We start from the raw sequence: 21,664 nt of genomic DNA, 5'->3' as shown, positions 1-21,664 counted from the left end.
AGCAGGTGTAAAACGCTGCGGAATCCGCACAAAGAATTGACATGCTGCAGAAATGAACCCTCAGCGTTTATGCTGCGGATTTTCTGCACCATGTGCACAGCGGTTTTTGTTTTACATTGACTATAATGGTACTGTACAATGCAGGAGAATCTGCTGCGGATCCGCAGGGCCAAATCCACTGCGGATCTACAGTAGAATCCACAACGTGTGCACAGACCCTTACAATAAGATGCTTCAGATTGAAGATAGAGGAGGGAGGGGTTTGGGTGTGTTTTGGAGTGGGTGTGCTAGGTGCTGGCTTACAGGCCAGTGCAATGCATCATGGAACTTGTAGTATTAGAGCACAGTAAGTTGGGAGAAAGGAAGTTGTCGATTAAGCCCATGAGACCTGGAGCCAGCACTGAAATTGTGCTGCTAGAGCATCATAAAAGGTAATATTGCTAAAATAAACACAGTGGATGTTTTTAGTGGCACATAATAACAAGATTTATGAAAAAAAATTACAGTAGTGGGCAACTTCTTTAAGTAGAAATGTTCAAAAATATAAAACTCAATGATATTTCATGAAAGAAAATTGTTCTTTGTCTTGGCAGATGACTGTAACAGGAGTTCAAAAGAACAGCTGACATCTTTAATTTTTAAATCTGATGATCTTGAGATCCTACAAGATACAACTGAAGTGATTGCTATTACTCCAGATATACCATCATCCATTCACAGCAAAGATCTGTCATCTGATCCTATGAAACAGGTCCCATCTTCTGATTCATTACTGACTACTAAGGAAACTCAAAGTCACAAAAGAGGCATTAAAAAACAAACTGCTCCTAAAGCAAAAAATTCATTTTCTTGTTCAGATTGCGGGAAATCTTTTAACAACAAATCTCATTTTGTTACACACCAGAGAATGCACACAGGGGAGAAGCCTTTTTCCTGTTCAGAATGTGGGAGATGTTTTGCAGATAAATTACATTTTGCCACTCACCATAGAACTCACACAGGGGAGAAGCCTTTTTCCTGTTCAGAATGTGGGAAATGTTTTAACCAGAAATCAGATTTGGTTAATCATCATAGAACTCACACAGGGGAGAAGCCTTTTTCCTGTTCAGAATGTGGGAAATGTTTTAACCAGAAATCAAATTTGGTTAAACACCAGAGAACTCACACAGGGGAGAAGCCTTTTTCCTGTTCAGATTGTGGGAAATGTTTTAAGCAGAAATCATATTTTGTTAAACACCAGAGAACTCACACAGGGGAGAAGCCTTTTTCCTGTTCAGAATGTGGGAAATGTTTTAACCAGAAATCAAGTTTGGTTAGACACCAGAGAACTCACACAGGGGAGAAGCCTTTTTCCTGTTCATATTGTGGGAAATGTTTTAACCAGAAATCACATTTTGTTAAACACCAGAGAACTCACACAGGGGAGAAGCCTTTTTCCTGTTCAGAATGTGGGAAATGTTTTAACCAGAAATCAGATTTGGTTGATCACCATAGAATTCACACTGGGGAGAAGCCTTTTTCCTGTTCAGATTGTGGGAAATGTTTTAAGCAGAAATCATATTTTGTTAAACACCAGAGAACTCACACAGGGGAGAAGCCTTTTTCCTGTTCAGATTGTGGGAAATGTTTTAACCGGAAATCAAATTTAGTTAAACACCAGAGAATTCACACAGGGGAGAAGCCTTTTTCCTGTTCAGAATGTGGGAAATGTTTTGCAGATAAATCACATTTTGTTACTCACCATAGAACTCACACAGGGGAGAAGCCTTTTTCCTGTTCAGAATGTGGGAAATGTTTTAACAAGAAAGGGGTTCTTGCTAAGCACCAAAGAACTCACACAGGAGAAAAACCTTTTTGATGTTCAGAATGTGGGAAATGTTTTACTCAGATTTCAAGTCTTGTTACACATAAGAGAATTCACACAGCAGAGAAGCCATATTCATGTTCAGAATGTGGGAAATGTTTTAAATGGAAAATAGATCTTGATCGCCATCAAAGATCGCACACAGGAGAGAAGCCTTTTTTCCTGTTCAGAATGTGGGAAATGTTTTAACCGGAAAGCGATTCTTGTTAGACATCAGAGACATCACACAGACGAGAAGCCATTTTCATTTTCTTAATGTGGGAAATATTTTACTTGGAAATCAACTGTTAATAAACATCATAGATTGTGGGAAATTTTTTAACAAGAAATCTTATTTTGTTACCAGAGAATGCACACAGGGGAGAAGCCTTTTTCCTATTCAGACTGTGGGAAATGTTTTGCAGATAAATCACATTTTGTTACTTACCATACAACTCACACAGGGGAGAAGCCTTTTTCCTCTTCAGAATGTGGGAAATGTTTTAACCAGAAATCAGATTTGGTTAATCACCATAGAACTCACACAGGGGAGAAGCCTTTTTCCTCTTCAGAATGTGGGAAATGTGTTAACCAGAAAGGGGATCTTGTTAAGCACCAAAGAACTCACAGGAGAGAAGCCTTTTTCATGTTTAGAATGTGGGAAATGTTTTGCAGATAAATCACATTTTGTTACTCAGCATAGAACTCACACGGGGGAGAAGCCTTTTTCCTGTTCAGATTGTGGGAAATGTTTTAACCAGAAGTCAAATTTGGTTGATCACCAGAGAACTCACATAGGAGAGAAGCTTTTTTCATGTTCAGAATGTGGGAAATGTTTTACTCAGAATTCAAGTCTTGATACACATGAGAGAATTCACACAGCAGAGAAGCCATATCCATGTTCAGAATGTAGGAAATGTTTTAAATGGAAAATAGATCTTGATTGCCATCAAAGAACGCACACAGGGGAGAAGCCTTTTTACCTGTTCAGAATGTGGGAAATGTTTTAACCGGAAAGCAATTCTCGTTAGACATCAGAGCAGTCACACAGAGGAGAAGCCATTTTCATTTTCTTAATGTGGGAAATATTTTACTTGGAAATCAACTGTTAATAAACATCAGAGATGTCACATAGGGGAGAAGTCTTTTATGTTCATAATGTTGGAATAGTTTTAACCAAAATAGAATCTTCTTAAATGGGTTGTCTCTTGTCATTCCTCATGTTTGCTGCTAAAAGGATAAAACTAAACTTTATTAGTTCCAAATATAAAACTATACCCATAATTCACCCCCTTAAGGTTAATCAATAGGTGACTAATAGAAAAAACATGTACCCCAAAGTTCAATGTATAGAGTGAGGTGATGTACAGTACAGACCAAGTTTGGACACACCTCATTCAAAGAGTTTTCTTTATTTTCATGACTATGAAAATTGTGGATTCACTCTGAAGGCATCGAAACTTTGAATTAACACATGTGGAATTATATAATTAACAAAAAAGTGTGAAACAACTGAAAATATGTCTTATATTCTAGGTTCTTCAAAGTAGTCATCTTTTGCTTCGATGACTGCTTTGCACAATCTTGGCGAGCTTCAAGAGTTAGTCACCGGAAATGATCATTCCCATGGACAGAATAGTACATCATACGCGATCAGCCACGTTCACAGAGAAAATGCGGTTGATCGCAGCCGAGTGTCAACTGATTATCACAACTGGCACTATGTGCCAGGAGCAGTCATGGACTGCTCCTGTCATATTAACCCCTGGCACACTGCGATCAAACATGATCGCAGTGTTCCTGTGACATAGGGAAGCATCGCGCAGGGAAGGGGTTCCTTGCGTGCTTCCATGAGACCCTCAGACCAATGCAATGTGATCACATTGTTCCTTGGGCCTCCTCCCTACAGGTCCCTGGGTCCAAGATGGCCGCGGGGTCCTGCAGGGAGGTGGCTTGTCAGAAGCCTCGTACACTCTGACACTATATAGTAATGTTATACCCTGGGAAAAAGTGAAAAAGTAAAAAAAAAAATTAACATGTGTAAAAATAATTTTTTAAAAATTCCTAAATAAAGAAAAAAATATTCCTCAATAAATTCATTTCTTTATGTAAATAAAAAAAGTACACATATTTAGTATCGCCACGTCCGTAACGACCCGCTCTATAAAACTCCCACTAATTAACCCCTTTATTGAACCCATTAAAAAAACAAGGCTAAGAATGCTTTATCATCATACCGCCAAGCAAAAAGTGGAATAACATGCGATCAAAAAGATGGATATAAATAAACGCTGAAAACGTCATCTTGTCCTGCAAAAAATGAGCTGCCATACAGTGTCATTAGCAAAAAAATAAAAGTTATAGCTAGAACATCCCTAGACCGCCTCTTTTATGATGTCACAAATTCAAAGCTATAAGGTATTCCCTCCCAAAAATCAGGCATTCGAACTGCAGAGCCCGTGCTGAAAGGACCCCAGATGCAGGGAGATTTGTGGCTATGCCTCTCCCCACATGGTTAGCCTAAAGACCATTAAGCAACTGTAAGTGTTGATCCCAATGTTAATCCCATTTATATTTGTATTATACATACCTAATGTCTCAAATTTATAACTTTTTTTATCTGTGTAATCACTGCCCCCTTTTGGGGAATAAATGATAACTTTATTAGTCTGTCTTCATGCTCTAAAAACGAACACGTGCCTTTAAGTTATTTGCTACTGAATTGGGTTGGCTTCAAACCCCTCTATTAAGTTTATAACTTAATCAGAGAAGCTTTGGAGCTGGTGGCAGCAAGGTGTGATCTGGGCCCTGGGTACAGCTGAGAGTGACGGAAGGGGTTTTATAAGCTATTGGGTGACTGCGGCCAGAGCATTTTATAATTCCCTCACTGCAGCATGCTGGGTGGCCAGACCTCATTGAAGCAGCCGGCCAGTGACAAATTATCCCAGGTGTAGTTCCCTTGCTGACCTGAGGGTAAGGGGCGCCAGAGAGCTGCGAGTTCCAAAGTGGAACTGAAAAGTTTTGTGAAGTATTGTGGGCAGTGTTGGGACAACCAAAATAACCCCCATGTGATAAATTGTTAGGGCAAGCCTAGCTTGCTGTTTTTTTATCACATGGTGACAGCGGTGGGATAACTAAGATAAGCCCCACTGTGCCTGTGATCGTGTGTTGGCAGTGCATCGCATCCCTCTGTCCGTGACTTAATGGTGTCAGCGGCGGGATCGTGACATCAGCGTACTCAGGACAATAGCACAATAAATTTTGGGGTCTTGTTACCCTTGGGAAAATAAAAATTGGGGGTGAAAAGATCATTTTATCCTAAGTCATATTACAAGACTCGTTTTGATTGTGACTTGCAGGATTGCTACTACCAACAGGTGGCGCTATAGAGTTCAAGTCCTCTTTTTCTCTGAAGAGGCAATTTGCACATTTTTGTTGAAAAATATGATTTTTTAATTTTACGGCTGTACGTTATAAACTTCTGTGAAGCTTTTGGGGGTTCAAAGTACTCACCACACATCTAGATAAGTTCCATGGGGGGTCTAGTTTTCAAAATGGTTTTATTTGTGGGGGTTCACTGTTCAGGCACATCAGGGGCTCTCCAAGTGCGACATGGCGTCCAGCCAATTCTGTGTTGAAAAAGTCAAACGGCACTCCTTACCTTCCGAGCTCTGCCATGCGCCCCAAACAGTGGTTTGCCCCCACATATGGGGTATCAGCGTACTCAGGACAAATTGCACAATAACTTTTGGGGTCCTGTTAATATAAAAATTGGGGGGTGAAAAGATCATTTTTGTGGAAAAAATATGATTTTTTAATTTTACGGCTGTAAACTTCTGAAGCACTTGGAAATTCAAAGTTCTCTCCACACATCTAGATAAGTTCCTTGGGGGTCTAGTTTCCAAAATTGGGTCACTTGTGGGGGGTTTCCACTGTTTAGGTACATCAGGGGCTCTCCAAATGCAACATGGCGTCCGATCTCAATTTCAGCCTATTTTGCGTTGAAACAGTCAAATTGCGCTCCTTCCCTTCTGTGCTCTGCCATGCACCGAAATAGTGGCTCCCCCCACATATGGGGTATCAGCGTACTCAGGACAAATTGTACAATAACTTTTGGGGTCTAATTTCTCCTGTTACCCTTGGTAAAATAAAAAAATTGGACCTGAATTAATTTTTTTGTAAAAAAAAGTTAAATGTTCATTTTTCAAAAAACATTCAAAAAATTCCTGTGAAGCACCTGAAGGGTTAATAAACTTCTTGAATGTGGTTTTGAGCACCTTGAGGGGTGCAGTTTTTTAGAATGGTGTCACTTTTGGGTATTTTCTATCATATAGACCCCTCAAAGTGACTTCAAATGTGATGTTGTCCCTAAAAAAAAATAGTGTTGTAAAAATGAGAAATCACTGGTCAACTTTTAACCCTTATAACTTCCTAAAAAAATTTTGGTTCCAAAATTGTGCTGATGTAAAGTAAACATATGGGAAATTTTACTTATTAAGTATTTTGTGTGCCGTATCGCTGTGGTTTAAGGGCATGAAAATTCAAAGTTGGAAAATTGCGAAATTTTCAAAATTTTGGCCAAATTTCCGTTTTTTTCACAAATAAACGCAAGTTATATTAAATAAATTTTACCACTAACATGAAGTACAATATGTCACGAGAAAACAATGTCAGAATCACGGGGATCCATGGAAGCGTTCCAGAGTTATTACCTCATAAATGGACAGTGGTCAGAATTGTATAAAATTGGCCCGGTCATGAACGTGCAAAACACCCTTGGAGGTTAAGGGGCTAATAAATTTGCAAAAATTTCTACATTTCTGTTTTTTTCAATCAAGATGGGGTGCAGCGTGAACATTAATGAGAAAAAATGCACTTTTTTGAATTTACCAAATAGCTGCAATGAAAGAAAGAGTGAAAAATTTAAAGGGGTCTGAATACTTTCTGTACCCACTGCATAAATAGAGGAAAGTCTCCACAGGTTAATAGAATCCACCGTATATATATGTACATCAAACACATGAGATCACTTATACACAGACACACTGTTCACTATAATTATATACAATATACTGTATATATTATAATTATAGTGAACAGTGTGTCTGTGTATAAGTGATCTCATGTGTTTGATGTACATATATACCATAGATTCTATTAACCTGTGGAGACTTCCCTCTATTTATGCAGTGGGTACAGAAAGTATTCAGACCCCCTTATTTTTGGTGGTTCTTACTTCCTCAGAAAAAAGCAAAGTCCACAACGCTATTAGTGGTATACTGAGGCATCTGAATATCTCACCAGATATTGTATTGCTTCAAGAAACCCATCTAAGGCTAGTTTCACACTAGCGTTTACATGATGCAGCGCTCGGCGCCGCTAAGCCCCGCACCCTGCTGGCTCCCTGTCCGCCCCATCCGGTATCGCCACCTACTATCGCACATGCACGCATGCGATCGGCGTACCCTATCTTTAGCATAGGGTGTGCAGATCGTGCGCTGACCGTGCGCTAGTAGGATTTTAGCGTGCGCTGCGCACTTTTGAAGGTGCGCCGGTGTGCGCCGAACGCACCATGTTGCATTTTGGCGTGCTCGGCACACTTTCAAGAGTGCGCAGCGCATGCTGAAATCCTACTAGCGCACGGCCAGCACACGATCTGCGCACCCTATGCTAAAGATAGGGTGCGCCGATCGCATGCGTGCATGTGCGATAGTAGGCGGCGATACCAGAAGGGGCGGGGCTTAGTGGCGCCAAGCGCTGCATCGTATAAACGCTAGTGGGGATTTTTTTAGGCTCAGCAAGTTGTGGGTGGGGAAAGTAGTGGGCTCGGCAGCTCAAGGTAGACACGCAGGGGAAGTGATACTATTCCATCGTAATTTTGCATTTAATCTGCTGTCCCAGGAGTGTGATGATCAGGGGAGATGGGTTTGGGTCCAACCCCCTGCTTTGAGCAGGGGGTTGGACCAGATGGCCCAGGAGGTCCCTTCCAACTCTATGATTCTATGACCATAGAGCATGGAGGAGAAATCTATTCAATCTACAATGTATATGGTCCTAATGGTTCAAAGTCTTCTTTAATTACCTGGAGAGGAAAATTGTCTTGGACAACTCCCCTTTGATAATTCCTGGGGAAGACATGAATACTGTTCACAATGAGGAGGAGGACAGAAAAAGCCAGAGTCTGATCCCTCCAAATAGAGAGACTGTTCTCCCCTCCTTCCTTGAACAAACTGGATTGAGAGATGTTTGGTGTTGGTTACATCCAGAGGATAGAGAGTTTACCTACTTCTCTCAAGCCCACCAATCCTGGTCAAGGATAGACTATCTGTTGATCTCGGAGAGACTATTAAAGAGAATGAAGTCAATGGAGATCCATGACCTGGTCATATCTGACCATGCTCCGGAGGATATGGAATTGGTGGATAACCAGATAAAAGGAACACATTACATATTTAAATTTCCAGCTTAACTTACAAAAGATGAGGGATTTAATGACAAATTAATTACGGGGCTGGAGGGAAGAATTTCAGTGGGATAACAAGGATCAAATATGGCAAAAAGGGTGCTAAGAGGCAAAATTATGATGTTTGTGGCCTCACTAAAGAAAAAGAATAGCGGAAAAATACTCAGATTTTAGTGTAAAGCTTAGAAATCTGTATACAGAGTTCTTGCAGAGCCCTACAACTCAAAACTGGGGACAATGGAAGCTGGCCAAACAAGAGTTTGAAGCGTGTATTGATAGTAGGGAGCATCTGTTCCACTCTAGGCAGGAGGTTGAATTGCTGAGATATGGGAACTGAGGAAATATGATCTATTTTTTCTTTATTGTGCTAGCCACGCACACATAGCTCTGCTACATCTTCTTGGTTTTGTAAATGACATCCCAGCTCAGCACACAGACGCTTCCCTGCCCCCATTAGGTTTGCATAGAGGACACACACAAAGCCCTGCAGGCACATGTCTGCAAGCCCCTCTTTCTCCCTGCTAGAATTCCTCCTCCCTCACTCTCCCCTGTATACAGCTGTAACGCGAGACCCTAGTGTGTGCCAGCCACACAAAGAATAGCTCTATGACCAGCTAAATCCGGTTTACCCGGAAGCACTTGTTTCTTTGTCTCTGGACAGTGTCATTCAACTTAAAATATAATGGCACCGATTAAGTGATATAGTGGTGAAAGTTACATTTTTGGAATGTGCATCAGTAGAACTACACACCAGTGAGTTTTCTATGCCCCGGGATCAGCAGAATCCAAGAAATGGATTTCTCCTGATCCGGGTCATACAACTACTTCATGTTTGGGCTCAAATTAACGCCAATCTCATACTCGGAAAACTGATAGTCTTGCTGTCATCCTACGAGCCTAGCAGCCCAAGTTATGACGGTTATGAGATTTTAGTAAGTTCTTAGTAACTTTGGAAAAGGGGAGTACATTCCATAGCTCCGCTACCTCAGAGATGTCATGGACAGAGGGCATAAATATATTGAAGCTCACTTAGGACAGGGTCTTTGCCTGGGAAGTCAGCTGTCAGAGGCTGTGCAACCTGACCTGATGCATTGGGACGTCTCCCCTCCCACACTCCACATGGCTTGTCAGTAACTGAAATATGTAAGTTTTCACTTTAATCCCTTTTGTTTTATAATTGTCTGTATATATTGTAATTGTCTCATTTGTAATATCTTTATTCTTTTGTAAACACTGCCTATTTCTTTTTGGAGTAAAAGCTATAATATTTACTAGCTTTGTTTTCCTTTATCTAATAAATTATTGCCACTACCTCCGACTAAGTCAGTGCTACTGATTGGTTGGCTCCTGACCCATTATTAACCATAAAATCAGGAGCTGGTGGCAGCAAAGTGTTCTGGGCTTTGGGGAGACTCTGGCAGTGATGGACGGAGATTCATAAGTGGATTTCCTGCCTGAGACTGGGAATAGTTATAGCACCCTCACTGCAGGGTACCCAATAGCCAGTGCACAGCAAGGCGGCCCTTCTGGCAACTACTTATCCTAGGTGTAGTTCTCTGACTGAACTGTGGTTAAGGGGGGTGCCAGAGAGCTGCAAGTTCCAAACCGGAACTAGAAAGTGGGATCTAATAAATCTCATGATGAACTAGAGGCAACCAAACACCCCCAGTTCATGAAAGGAAAAAAGCGTGAAAATTGCTGGCAAAAGGGCGTCTGCAGGTGAATCCAATTGATAGATTAAGAGATGGCCAGGGAACTGTAACCTCCGACCCCAGAAAAATCAATGAAACACTACAAAACTTTTACAAAGAATTATATAAACCCTCCCATACTAATTTACCAAAAGAATTCCTCCAACAAGTCACTCTTTCAGAGCTAACACAAGAACAAGATGTAATTAATGCAGAAAAACAAGAGAGGTGAAACAAACCATAAGTCATCTTCAAAATGGGAAAGCACCAGGTCCAGACGGATTTAGTGGGGAGTTTTATAGGGCCCTCAGGGAGCATATCTCCCCTCTGCTAACAAATTATTACAACACCATTCACTTAACGAGGGTCATACCAGAAAGATCTAAAGAAACAAATTAAAGTCATACCCAAACTAGGCAAGGATCCCCTTGAGGCCTGCTCTTATACCATACCTCCCAACTTTTGAAGACGGGAAAGAGGGACAAAGGCTTGCAGCAAATTTTAGGCCACGCCCCAACCACACCCATTTCACAACTAGCCACACCCATGTCCATGCCCAAAACACACCCATTTGGCACTGCTGATCACACAGACTGGTACTGAGGGCACAGTAGCTGGTACTGAGGACAAGAAAGACCAGAGAGAGAGAAAAGAAAATGGAGAGAGAGGAAAGAAATAAAGAACAGAGAAAGAAAGAGGGGAAAGAAAGAAAGAACAGAGAGAGATGGGAAAGAAAGAAAGATGGTACAGAAAGAACAGAGAGAAAGAAAAAGAAAGAGAACAGAGAGAGAAAGAACAGAGAGAAAGAAAGAACAGAAAGAGAAAGATAGGAAAGAACAGAGAGAGAGAAAGGAAGAACAGAGAGTGAAAGAAAGATTAGAGAGAGAGAAAGAGGGGAAAGAAAGAACAGAGAGAGAAAGAACATAGCAAAAGAAAGAACAGAGAGAGAGAAAGGAAGAGGGGAAAGAAAGAACAGAGAGAAAGAAAGAAAGAAAGAAAAGAAAGAAAGAACAGAGAGAAAGATTAGAGAGAAAAAAAAAGGGGAAAGAAAGAACAGAGAGAGAGAAAGGAAGAGGGGAAAGAAAGAACAGAGAAAGAAAGAAAGATTAAAGAGAAAGAAAGAAACAGAGAAAGAAAGATTCTATAAAGATACTATAGCAGCCTGGCTCCCATTGTAATGCCCACCTGAGCCTCCCGATGCAGGACATATCATGATCCACTCACATGGCCGGTTTCCCTGAGTCCAAGGTGATCCCGCTGTCCATGCTATCGGAGGGGGACATGGTGGTGGATCTGAAGCATTCCCTGAAGTGCCTCCATGGTTCCGTCACAGTCTCCTCCCGAAATTACCTCATTTCCAGTCAGCTTCTAGCACATCGTTTCCGGTGGAATGTCACGTGTGAATTTTAAAGTTCTCTTTGGGGCTCCGCCGTGTACTCCTGTGTCCACGGGGAAAAGTAAGCTCCCGGCCGGGGCCGACTATCAAAATCGCGACTGTCCCACTGGATCCGGGACACCTCATACACACAGTTCTGCTTTGTATACCTCGTACACACACGGTTCCGCTGCATACACCTTGCACACACGGCTCCACTCGGTAAACCTCGTACACATGCAGCTCTGCTCCGTACACCTTGTACACACGCGGCCACGCTCTGTAAACCTTCTACTCATATGGCTTCACGCCGTAAACCTTGTACACATGCGTCTTTGCTCCATATACTTCGTACACACGCGGTTCTGCTCCATACACCTCGTACACACGCGGCTCTGCTCCATAAACACACAGCTCAGCTCTGTACACTTTGTACACACAGGGCTCCATTCCGTACACCTCGTACAAACACGGCTCCACTCCATACACCTCCTACACATGCGGCTCCCCTCCGTACACCCTGAATTCACGCGGCTCCGCTCCATGCACATATGGCTCCACTCCGCACACCTCATGTGCGGCTCTGCTCAGTACACCTCGTACACGTGCGGCTCTGCTCCATACACCTCGTACACACATGGCTCCGCGCCGTACACCTCGTACATATGCGACTCTGCTCCGTACACTTTATGTGGTGGTAAATTATTCACAAAGGATAATAGAAAACAAATGGATCTTACAAATTATTTTCCAGCTTCACACTATACCCTATATACGGTTGTACACTACTGTCTGGGCACATGGCAGTGTTCAGAAGGGAAGGAGCGCCATTTAACTATTGGAATGCAGATCTAGCTGGAATAATTCGCAGAGACAATTATTAATGAGCGAGTATACTCGTTGCTTGGGTTTTCCTGAGCATGCTCGGGTGTCCTCCGAGTATTTTGGCATGCTCGGAGATTTTCGTTAGTTTAGAATTCCCACATGTATTCAGCCTGTCTATAAGTCACAAATCATGCAGCTGAGATGACAAAAAATAAATCTCCGAGCACGCCAAAATACTCGGAGGACTGTTGTGAGTTCATTTTCCCCTTCACTACTGAGGCCCGAGGAACTCCCTCTTCTGGTAAAGAAAGGTAGTGAGCCTGATTATCAAACACCTGAGTCTGATGATGATGACTGGCTGAGTGGAATTACTGACTGGATATAAGGCTGCTGACACCCTTCTGCCCTGCGGGTGATTTCTCTGTGGGATCCTTGGAGACCAGTCTGAATTCCTGCTCTTCTAAAGCTAAGTTTTCTGCTCGGCTTTTTGCATTTGTGCTTTGACTTTGTTTTGCTTTGTTTTTCTGGATTTCTGCCATTCCCTGCTGGGGTGTGCTGAATTCCTTTAGCTCTGTCTTCTGAAAATACCTGAGTGCTGATTTAGTTTTTGAAGCCTAGCTGCTTCAGGGTCTTTTTCCATATCAGCTTGTTGGCTTATGTCTTTGATAGGGTTTTGGCAGATTGCAGACAGCAACCTTCCTTTCCTGTTCTGTTTAGTTAGCTTGGGCCCCATCGTTTGCTCAGCCTATCATTCTATCTGTGTGAGTGTTTTTTCATCTTGCTTCACCGTCATTATATGTTGGGGGCTGCCTTTTACTTTGGGGTCTGCTCTGGGGCAGTTTAGATTTCCTTTTCTGTCTTTAGGCTATTTATCTCTCCGGCTGTGATTGAGGGGTCTAGGGCATCGTAGGAACCCCCCATGGCTACTGCTAGTTGTGTTGATAGGTTCAGGGGTCTGCAATCTGATAGTTGCCAACTTCTCTGGTTTTCTGGACGTAGCTTCTATTTTTGTGTCTGCCTCCTACGGTGACTCAATCATAGCAGAATCACCCGCCATACCGCAGATCCTAGAGTACTCAATAGCAGGAAAGAATTGTTAAAAAAAAAAAAAAGGGTGTATATTTTTTCCTCTATATCTCTGAGGCCGTAGGGGGAATTTTTTTTTCTCTCAATGGAGATAAAGCAATTGTCTGATCGTGTGGAGCAGTTCGCTGCGGAAGTGCGGGGAATTTCCGCCTACCTTGCTCATTCACATGCTGCTGAACCAAAGATTCCTACACCTGATGTATTTTTTGGGGATCGGTCTAAATTTTTGAATTTCAGAAATAATTGTAAATTATTTTTTGCCTTGAAGCCTAACTCGTCAGGGAGCTCCGCGCAGCAGGTTAAAATTGTCATCTCTTTGCTGCGTGGCGATCCCCAGGATTGGGCGTTTTCTTTGAAACCAGATGATCCTATTCTGACTAATGTGAACGCATTTTTTCAGGCCTTGGGGTTGTTGTATGATGAACCTAATGCCATTGATCAGGCTGAAAAGACCCTGCTGGCATTGAACCAGGGACGTGATTCTGCAGAATTGTACTGTCAAAAATTCTGAAAGTGGGCAGTACTTACTACCTGGAATGATAATGCCTTGGCTGCTCTCTTTCGGAAGGGGTTGTCAGAAGCCGTAAAAGATACTATGGTGGGATTTCCTGTTCCCTCTGGTCTTGACGATTCTATGTCATTAGCCATTCAGGTTGATTGGTGTTTGCGCGAACGCAAAGCTGCACGAGAGGTGTTGCCACCTGTTGAACAAATGTCTGAACCTATGCAATGTGATAGAGTTTTTTCCAGAGAGCAGCGTCAGGAGTTCAGAAGGCGTAATAAGTTGTGTTTTTTCTGTGGAGATGCCTCGCATATTATTTCTGTCTGTCCTAAACGAGAGAAATGCTTTGGACACACGTTTTCTGTTGGTGGTGTTCAACCTAAGTTTCTTCTGGCTATTACTCTGATCTGCTCCCTGTCCACATTTTCCGCCAAGACTTTTGTGGATTCGGGAGCAGCCCTAAACCTAATGGACTTGGATTTTGCTAAACGTTGTGGATTTCCAATGACACCTCTGCAGACGCCTATCCCTTTGAGGGGGATTGATGCTACTCCTTTGGCTAAAAATAAACCTCAGTTTTGGACCCAGGTGGTAATGCGGGTCACCCCAGACCATCAAGAAAATTGCAGATTTTTGGTGTTGCATAATCTGCATGATACTATTGTTCTGGGGTTTCCCTGGTTACAAATTCATAATCCAGTCTTGGATTGGAAATCTGTGTCTGTGGTGAGTTGGGGTTGTCGGTGTGCCTTTAGTGAGGCTCCGGTGTTTTCCACCTCTCCTCAGTCGCATGATGTTCCTGATTATTTGGCAGACTTTTATGATGTATTTAGTGAGAATGAGTCTGCGTCTCTGCCTCCTCATAGGAGTTATGACTGTGCAATTGAACTGAGCCCGGGGTGTAAATTTCCCAAGGGTCGGCTCTTCAATTTATCTGTACCCGAGCACAAGGCTATGCGATCCTATATTAAGGAGGCGTTGGAGAAGGGTCATATTAGACCATCCTCATCACCCTTAGGTGCCGGGTTTTTTTTTGTAGCCAAAAAGGATGGATCATTAAGACCTTTTATTGATTATCGTGCCCTCAACAAAATTACTGTTAAATATTAGTATCCGTTACCCCTGATTTCTGATCTATTCTCCAGAGTTAAAGGTGCTTGCTGGTTTACCAAGCTTGACCTCAGGGGGGCATATAATCTTATTCGCATTAAGCATGGGGCTGAATGGAAGACGGCGTTTAATACTCCGGAGGGACATTTTGAGTACCTGGTGATGCCTTTTGGGCTCACTAATGCCCCTTCTGTCTTCCAGTGCTTCATGAACGATATTTTCCGAGATTTTGTCGATAAATTTTTGATTATCTATCTGGATGATATTTTGATCTTCTCCAAGGATTGGGATTCTCATGTGGAACATATTCGGACTGTGTTCCGGATCTTGAGGGAGAATTCCCTGTATGTCAAAGGATCTAAATGCCTTTTTGGAGTACAGAGGATTTCTTTTTTGGGATTTATTTTGTTCCCGTCAACTATTGAAATGGACCCGTCCAAGGTACAGGCCATTTACGATTGGGTTCAGCCCACTTCTTTGAAGGCCCTCCAGAAGTTTTTGGGTTTTGCTAATTTTTATCGGAAATTTATAGCAAAATTTTCTAGTATTGCCAAGCCATTGACTGATTTGACTAAGAAGGGTGCTGATGTGTTAAATTGGTCTCAGGAGGCTGTTTCTTCCTTTCAGGAGCTGAAGCGAAGATTCATCTCCGCCCCGATTTTGCGGCAACCTGATTTCTCACTTCCGTTCCAGGTAGAGGTGGATGCTTCTGAGATATGTGCAGGAGCTGTTTTGTCCCAAAAGGATCCTGTAACATCTAAAATGATTCCCTGTGCTTTCTTTTCCCGAAAGTTCTCTCCATCTGAACGTAACTATGATGTGGGGAATCGGGAACTGTTGGCCATGAAATGGGCATTTGAGGAGTGGAGACATTGGTTGGAGGGAGCTAAGCATCAAGTCGTGGTCCTCACTGACCACAAGAATTTGATTTACCTAGAGTCGGCTAAGCGCTTGAACCCTAGACAGGCTAGGTGGGCCTTGTTTTTTACACGTTTTGATTTTGTGGTTTCTTTTCTTCCTGGAACTAAGAATGTCAAGGCAGACGCCCTCTCTAGGAGCTTCTTTGCTGATTCTCCTGTGGTGACCAAGCCTGCTACCATCTTAGGCGAAGGGGTAGTTCTTTCTGCCATCTCGCCCGATTTGAGACGTGCTCTGGAAGAGTTCCAGGAGGACAAACCTGAGCGTTGTCCCAGTGGAAAGTTGTGTGTTCCTGACCAGTGGAAGAAGAGAGTGATGTCTGAAGTTCATTGCTCTGCTTTGGCTGGTCATCCAGGTATTTTTGGTACTAGAGATCTGGTGAGTCGGTCTTTTTGGTGGCCCTCCTTGTCTCGTGATGTCAGGAATTTTGTGCAGTCCTGTGGGACGTGCTCCCGGTCTAAATCGTGTTCTCGCTCTAGTGGGTTGTTGATGCCTTTGCCTGTCCCCAAGAGGCCATGGACCCATATTTCAATGGATTTCATCTCTGATATGCATGTCTCTCAAAGGATGACTGTTATTTGGGTGATTTGTGATAGGTTCTTTAAGATGGTTCATCTTGTACCACTCCCTAAGTTGCCGTCTTCCTCTGAGTTGGTGCCCCTGTTTTTACAACAGGTGGTTCGCTTGCACGGGATTCCTGAGAACATTGTATCTGACAGAGGAGTCCAGTTTGTGTCTAGATTTTGGAGAACTTTCTGTTCCAAGATGGGAATTCAGTTGTCCTTCTCCTCTGCTTTTCACCCTCAGACCAATGGGCAGACAGAGAGAACAAACCAGACCTTGGAGTCATATTTGAGATGTTTTATTTCTGCTGATCAGGATGATTGGGTTTCATTTTTGCCCTTGGCCGAATTTGCTTTAAATAATAGAGCTAGTTCTGCCACTTTGATGTCACCTTATTTTTGTAACTTTGGGTTTCATCCTCGATTTTCTTCAGGGCAGGTGGAGCCCTCTGCCTGCCCAGGTGTTGACACTGTGGTGGAGAGAATGCACCAGATCTGGGACCAAGTGGTGGATAAGTTATCTCTCTCCCAGGAAAAGGCCCAGTGGTTTTCCAACCGACATAGGACCATTGGTCCCCAGTTTAAGTTTGGTGATATGGTGTGGTTATCATCAAAAAATATTGCTATGAAGGTGGCTTCTCCTAAGTTTAAACCTAGATTTATTGGACCTTACAAGATTTTGGAGATTATTAATCCGGTCTCTTTTCGTTTGGCTCTTCCTGTCACATTTAAAATCCATAATGTGTTCCATAAATCTTTGTTGAAGAGGTTTGTTGAACCTGTTGTTCTGGGGGTGGCACCTCCAGACCCTGTATTGGTTGAAGGTAACATGGAATATGAGGTAGAGAAAGTACTGGATTCCCGTCTGGCTAGACAGAGACTCCAGTATTTGGTTAAGTGGAAGGGTTATGGTCAGGAGGATAATTCCTGGGTCTCTGCCTCTGATATTCATGCCAAAAGATTGGTGCGTGCCTTTCATCGGGCTCACCCTGATCGCCCTGGTGGCGTGGTTGAGGGTTCGGTGACCCCTCCTCAAGGGGGAGGTACTGTTGTGAGTTCATTTTCCCCTTCACTACTGAGGCCCGAGGAACTCTTCTGGTAAAGAAAGGTAGTGAGCCTGATTATCAAACACCTGAGTCTGATGATGATGACTGGCTGAGTGGAGTTACTGACTGGATATAAGGCTGCCGACGCCCTTCTGCCCTGCGGGTGATTTCTCTGTGGGATCTTTGGAGACCAGTCTGAATTCCTGCTCTTCTAAAGCTAAGTTTTCTGCTCGGCTTTTTGCATTTGTGCTTTGACTTTGTTTTGCTTTGTTTTTCTGGATTTCTGCCATTCCCTGCTGGGGTGTGCTGAATTCCTTTAGCTCTGTCTTCTGAAAATACCTGAGTGCTGATTTAGTTTTTGAAGCCTAGCTGCTTCAGGGTCTTTTTCCATATCAGCTTGTTGGCTTATGTCTTTGATAGGGTTTTGGCAGATTGCAGACAGCAACCTTCCTTTCCTGTTCTGTTTAGTTAGCTTGGGCCCCATCGTTTGCTCAGCCTATCTTTCTATCTGTGTGAGTGTTTTTTCATCTTGCTTCACCGTCATTATATGTTGGGGGCTGCCTTTTACTTTGGGGTCTGCTCTGGGGCAGTTTAGATTTCCTTTTCTGTCTTTAGGCTATTTATCTCTCCGGCTGTGATCGAGTGGTCTAGGACATCGTAGGAACCCCCCACGGCTACTGCTAGTTGTGTTGATAGGTTCAGGGGTCTGCAATCTGATAGTTGCCAACTTCTCTGGTTTTCTGGACGTAGCTTCTATTTTTGTGTCTGCCTCCTACGGTGACTCAATCATAACAGAGGACACCCAAGCAACGAGTATACTCGCTCATCGCTAGACACAATGTATTGCGTCACCTGGCAGCTCAAAATATGTCCACCTTGAACATGCTTGGCTCTATCTTATCTGCTTTCCTTATCCCAAGGATTGCCTTGCTCATCACCCTTTAACACTGTTACATGGATCTGGACTTACACAGGGACCCCTAGGCTTGGACCATGGTGTTACCTGCTATTCTGTGGTGTTAGATGGCAAGAAGAATAGTCAGGTAGCTGGGTCAGAACCAGAAGGATAGAATACAGAATCAGAAGACACAAGAGTAGTCAGTAAATGGGCCACAGTCACAGCAGGAAGCAAATACACAATCCGCAAACTGAGCCCAGAGGACTGAACCAGAGAAGAACAACGCTGTATCTGGCAGATTCCGGCCATGTGCTTTGCGCTTTAGTAGGGTGTGGTACTTTCCAATTGGCTGAAGTAGGGAGCAGATTACTCCAGCTGGACAGCAGGAACAGATCCCAGATGAGATTGGACACACCATATGCAGAAGCCCTAATATAACTAAATGACAGGAAACCAGAATAGTCGAAATCCCCATAAAGTGATTCCATTTTATAAATTAATTCACTGAAGGTTATAATCTATACACATGGTTAAAATTGTTGGTACCCCTCGTTTAATGACAGAAAAACCCACTATGGTCACAGAAATGACTTTAATCTGACAAAAGTAATAATAAATAAAAAATCTATTAAAATGAACAAATGGAAGTCAGACATTGCTTTTCAACCATGCTTCCATGCTGCTTTGGGCACAGGGTGTCTAGAATCTGTGCAGGGTACAATGAAATCTCAAAACTATCAAGGGACTCTAGAGAGAAATGTGCTGCCCAATGTCAGAAAGCTTGGTCTCAGTCGCAGGACATGGGTCTTGCAAAAGGATAATGACACAATACACAGCTAAAAACACGCAAGAATGGTTAAGAGGAAAATATTGGACTATTCTGAAGTGGCCTCTATGAGCCCTGACCTAAATCCTAATGACCACTTTGGAAAGAGCTGAAACATGTCATCTGGAAAAGGCAACCTTCAAACACGAGACAACTGGAGCAGTTGCTCTTGAGGAGTGGGCCAAAATACCTGTCGAGAGGTGCAGAAGTCTCATAGACAGTTACAGAAATCATTTGATTGCAGAAATTGCCTCAAAAGGTTGTGCAACAAAATATTTTAGTTAAGGAACCATCATTTCTGTCCAGGCCTATTTCATGAGTTTTACTTTTTTAAATTCTGTAGAATCATGGTTGAAAAGCAATGTCTGACTTTCATTTGTTAATTTTCATAGATTTTTTTGATTTATTATTACTTTTGTCAGATTCAAGTTATTTCTGTGACCATTGTGGGCTTTCCTGTCATTAAACGAGGGGTACCAACAACTTTAACCATGTGTGTAGGAGGAGTGAATAATTTGACTCCTCAGAGTCTCTTTCCAGAAATTAACACGCAGTGGATGTTGGAAAGTGAAAATTACACATTTGCCATTTTATTACCCAGCACATAGTGCCCAGATTGTGCTCCAGGAGACACACACCGCAAATTAAGTGGATTCTTCTCACTGTAATATTACTAAATACAGGGATCCTAAATGTTGTTTGCGCACACTGCAAGACTCCGAAGTGAGAGCGGATTTTGCTGGATTGGGTTATAAAAACTCTGTTGCTTTTCAGCAGCCTTTGAGCCACTAATAGTGTAGGAACCTCTGTTTTTCCATTGACAGATGATGGACCTGAGTGGGGACTTGTTTTTTGTGAGATGAGAATTGGTATTATTTTCGCCTACATAACATTGATTGGTTTCTTTATATTTGATATTTGGGAGGCAGAATGAACAAACAGTTGAACACCACACACTACTGGTTCATCCAACAAGGTTTTCTATTAGACTATGAACTGGCATTGTCTTGGTAAATAATTAAAGTTTTTTTACATAGCTTGCCATTTTTATGGACAGTTTAAAGAGAAATGTTCAAAATTATAAAATTCAAGGATATTTTATTAAAAAATATTTGTTTTTCTTTATCTTAGCAGATGACTGTACCAGGAGATCAGAGGGACAGCTGACATCTTCAATTTTGAAATCTGATGATCTTGAGATCCTACAAGATACAACTGAAGTGATTACTATTACTCCAGATATATCATCATCCATTCACAGCAAAGATCTGTCATCTGATCCTATGAAAACAAACTGCTCCTAAGGCAAAGAAGTCATTTTCATGTTCAGTATGTGAAAAATATTTTATGTGGAAATCACGTTTTCTTGCACACCAAAGAACTCACACAGGGGAGAAACTTTTTTCCTGTTCAGAATGTGGGAAATGTTTTAACGAGAAATCAGATTTGGTTAATCACCATAGAACTCACAAAGGGGAGAAGCCTTTTTCCTGTTCAGAATGTGGAAATGTTTTAACGAGAACTCAGATTTGGTTAATCACCATAGAACTCACAAAGGGGAGGAGAAGCCTTTTTCCTGTTCAGAATGTGGGAAATGTTTTAGCCAGAAATCAAATTTGGTTAATCACCATAGAACTCAAACAGGGGAGAAGCCTTTTTCCTGTTCAGAATGTGGGAAATGTTTTACACTGAAATCATATTTGGTTAAGCACCATGGAACTCACACTGGGGAGAAGCCTTATTCATGTTCAGAATGTGGGAAATGTTTTAACTGGAAATCACAATCAGTTACTCACCTTAGAACTCACACATGGGAGAAGCCTTTTTCCTGTTCAGAATGTGGGAAATGTTTTACACTGAAATCAGATTTGGTTAATCACCATAGAACTCAGAAAGGGGAGGAGAAGCCTTTTTCCTGTTCAGAATGTGGGAAATGTTTTAACCAGAAATCAGATTTGGTTAATCACCATAGAAGTCACACAGGGGAGAAGCCTTTTTCCTGTTCAGAACGTGGGAAATGTTTTACACTGAAATTATATTTGGTTAATCACCATAGAACTCACACAGGGGAGAAGCCTTATCCATGTTCAGAATGTGGGAAATGTTTTAACTGGAAATCACAATCAGTTACTCACCTTAGAACTCACACAGGGGAGAAGGCTTTTTCCTGTTCAGAATGTGGGAAATGTTTTGCACATAAATCATATTTTGCTAGACACCAGAGAATTCACACAGGAGAGAAGCCTATTTCATGTTCTGAATGTGGGAAATGTTTTTGCACTAAATCAGATTGTGTTAGGCACCAGAGAACTCACACAGGGGAGAAACTTTTTTCATGTTAAATGGAAAATAAATATTGATCACATGAGAGAAGCCATTTTTCCTGTTCATAATGTGGGAAATGTTTTAACCAGAAATGGAATCTTACTAATAATAATCTTTCTTTTTTGTATAGCGCTGACATATTCCGCAGCCCTTTACAGTTTGCACACATGGGGTTCACAATGTAAATTCCCTA

General features: G+C 42.2%; 1 protein-coding gene and 1 pseudogene across 1 annotated transcript; both read left to right on the top strand.

Annotated features, from left to right (window-relative positions):
• Nucleotides 1-292: 292 nt before the first annotated feature.
• LOC141060212 (uncharacterized) lies at nt 293-1,858 on the top strand. The gene has a single exon (XM_073556453.1). The coding sequence runs from the start codon at nt 554-556 to the stop codon at nt 1,856-1,858; it is 1,305 nt and encodes a 434-aa protein (XP_073412554.1). The 5' UTR covers nt 293-553.
• Nucleotides 1,859-2,099: 241 nt separating this feature from the next.
• On the top strand, nt 2,100-21,634 carry LOC141060273 (uncharacterized; annotated as a pseudogene).
• The last annotated feature ends 30 nt before the right edge of the window (nt 21,635-21,664 follow it).

This window comes from Dendrobates tinctorius, unplaced genomic scaffold (genome assembly GCF_039654945.1).
Source record: "Dendrobates tinctorius isolate UK_male_01 unplaced genomic scaffold, ASM3965494v1 ptg000233l, whole genome shotgun sequence".
In the NCBI taxonomy this organism is placed as follows: domain Eukaryota; kingdom Metazoa; phylum Chordata; class Amphibia; order Anura; family Dendrobatidae; genus Dendrobates; species Dendrobates tinctorius.
The sequence above is the reverse complement of the archived record's forward strand: the minus strand, read 5'-3'. Positions and strand labels throughout refer to the sequence as shown.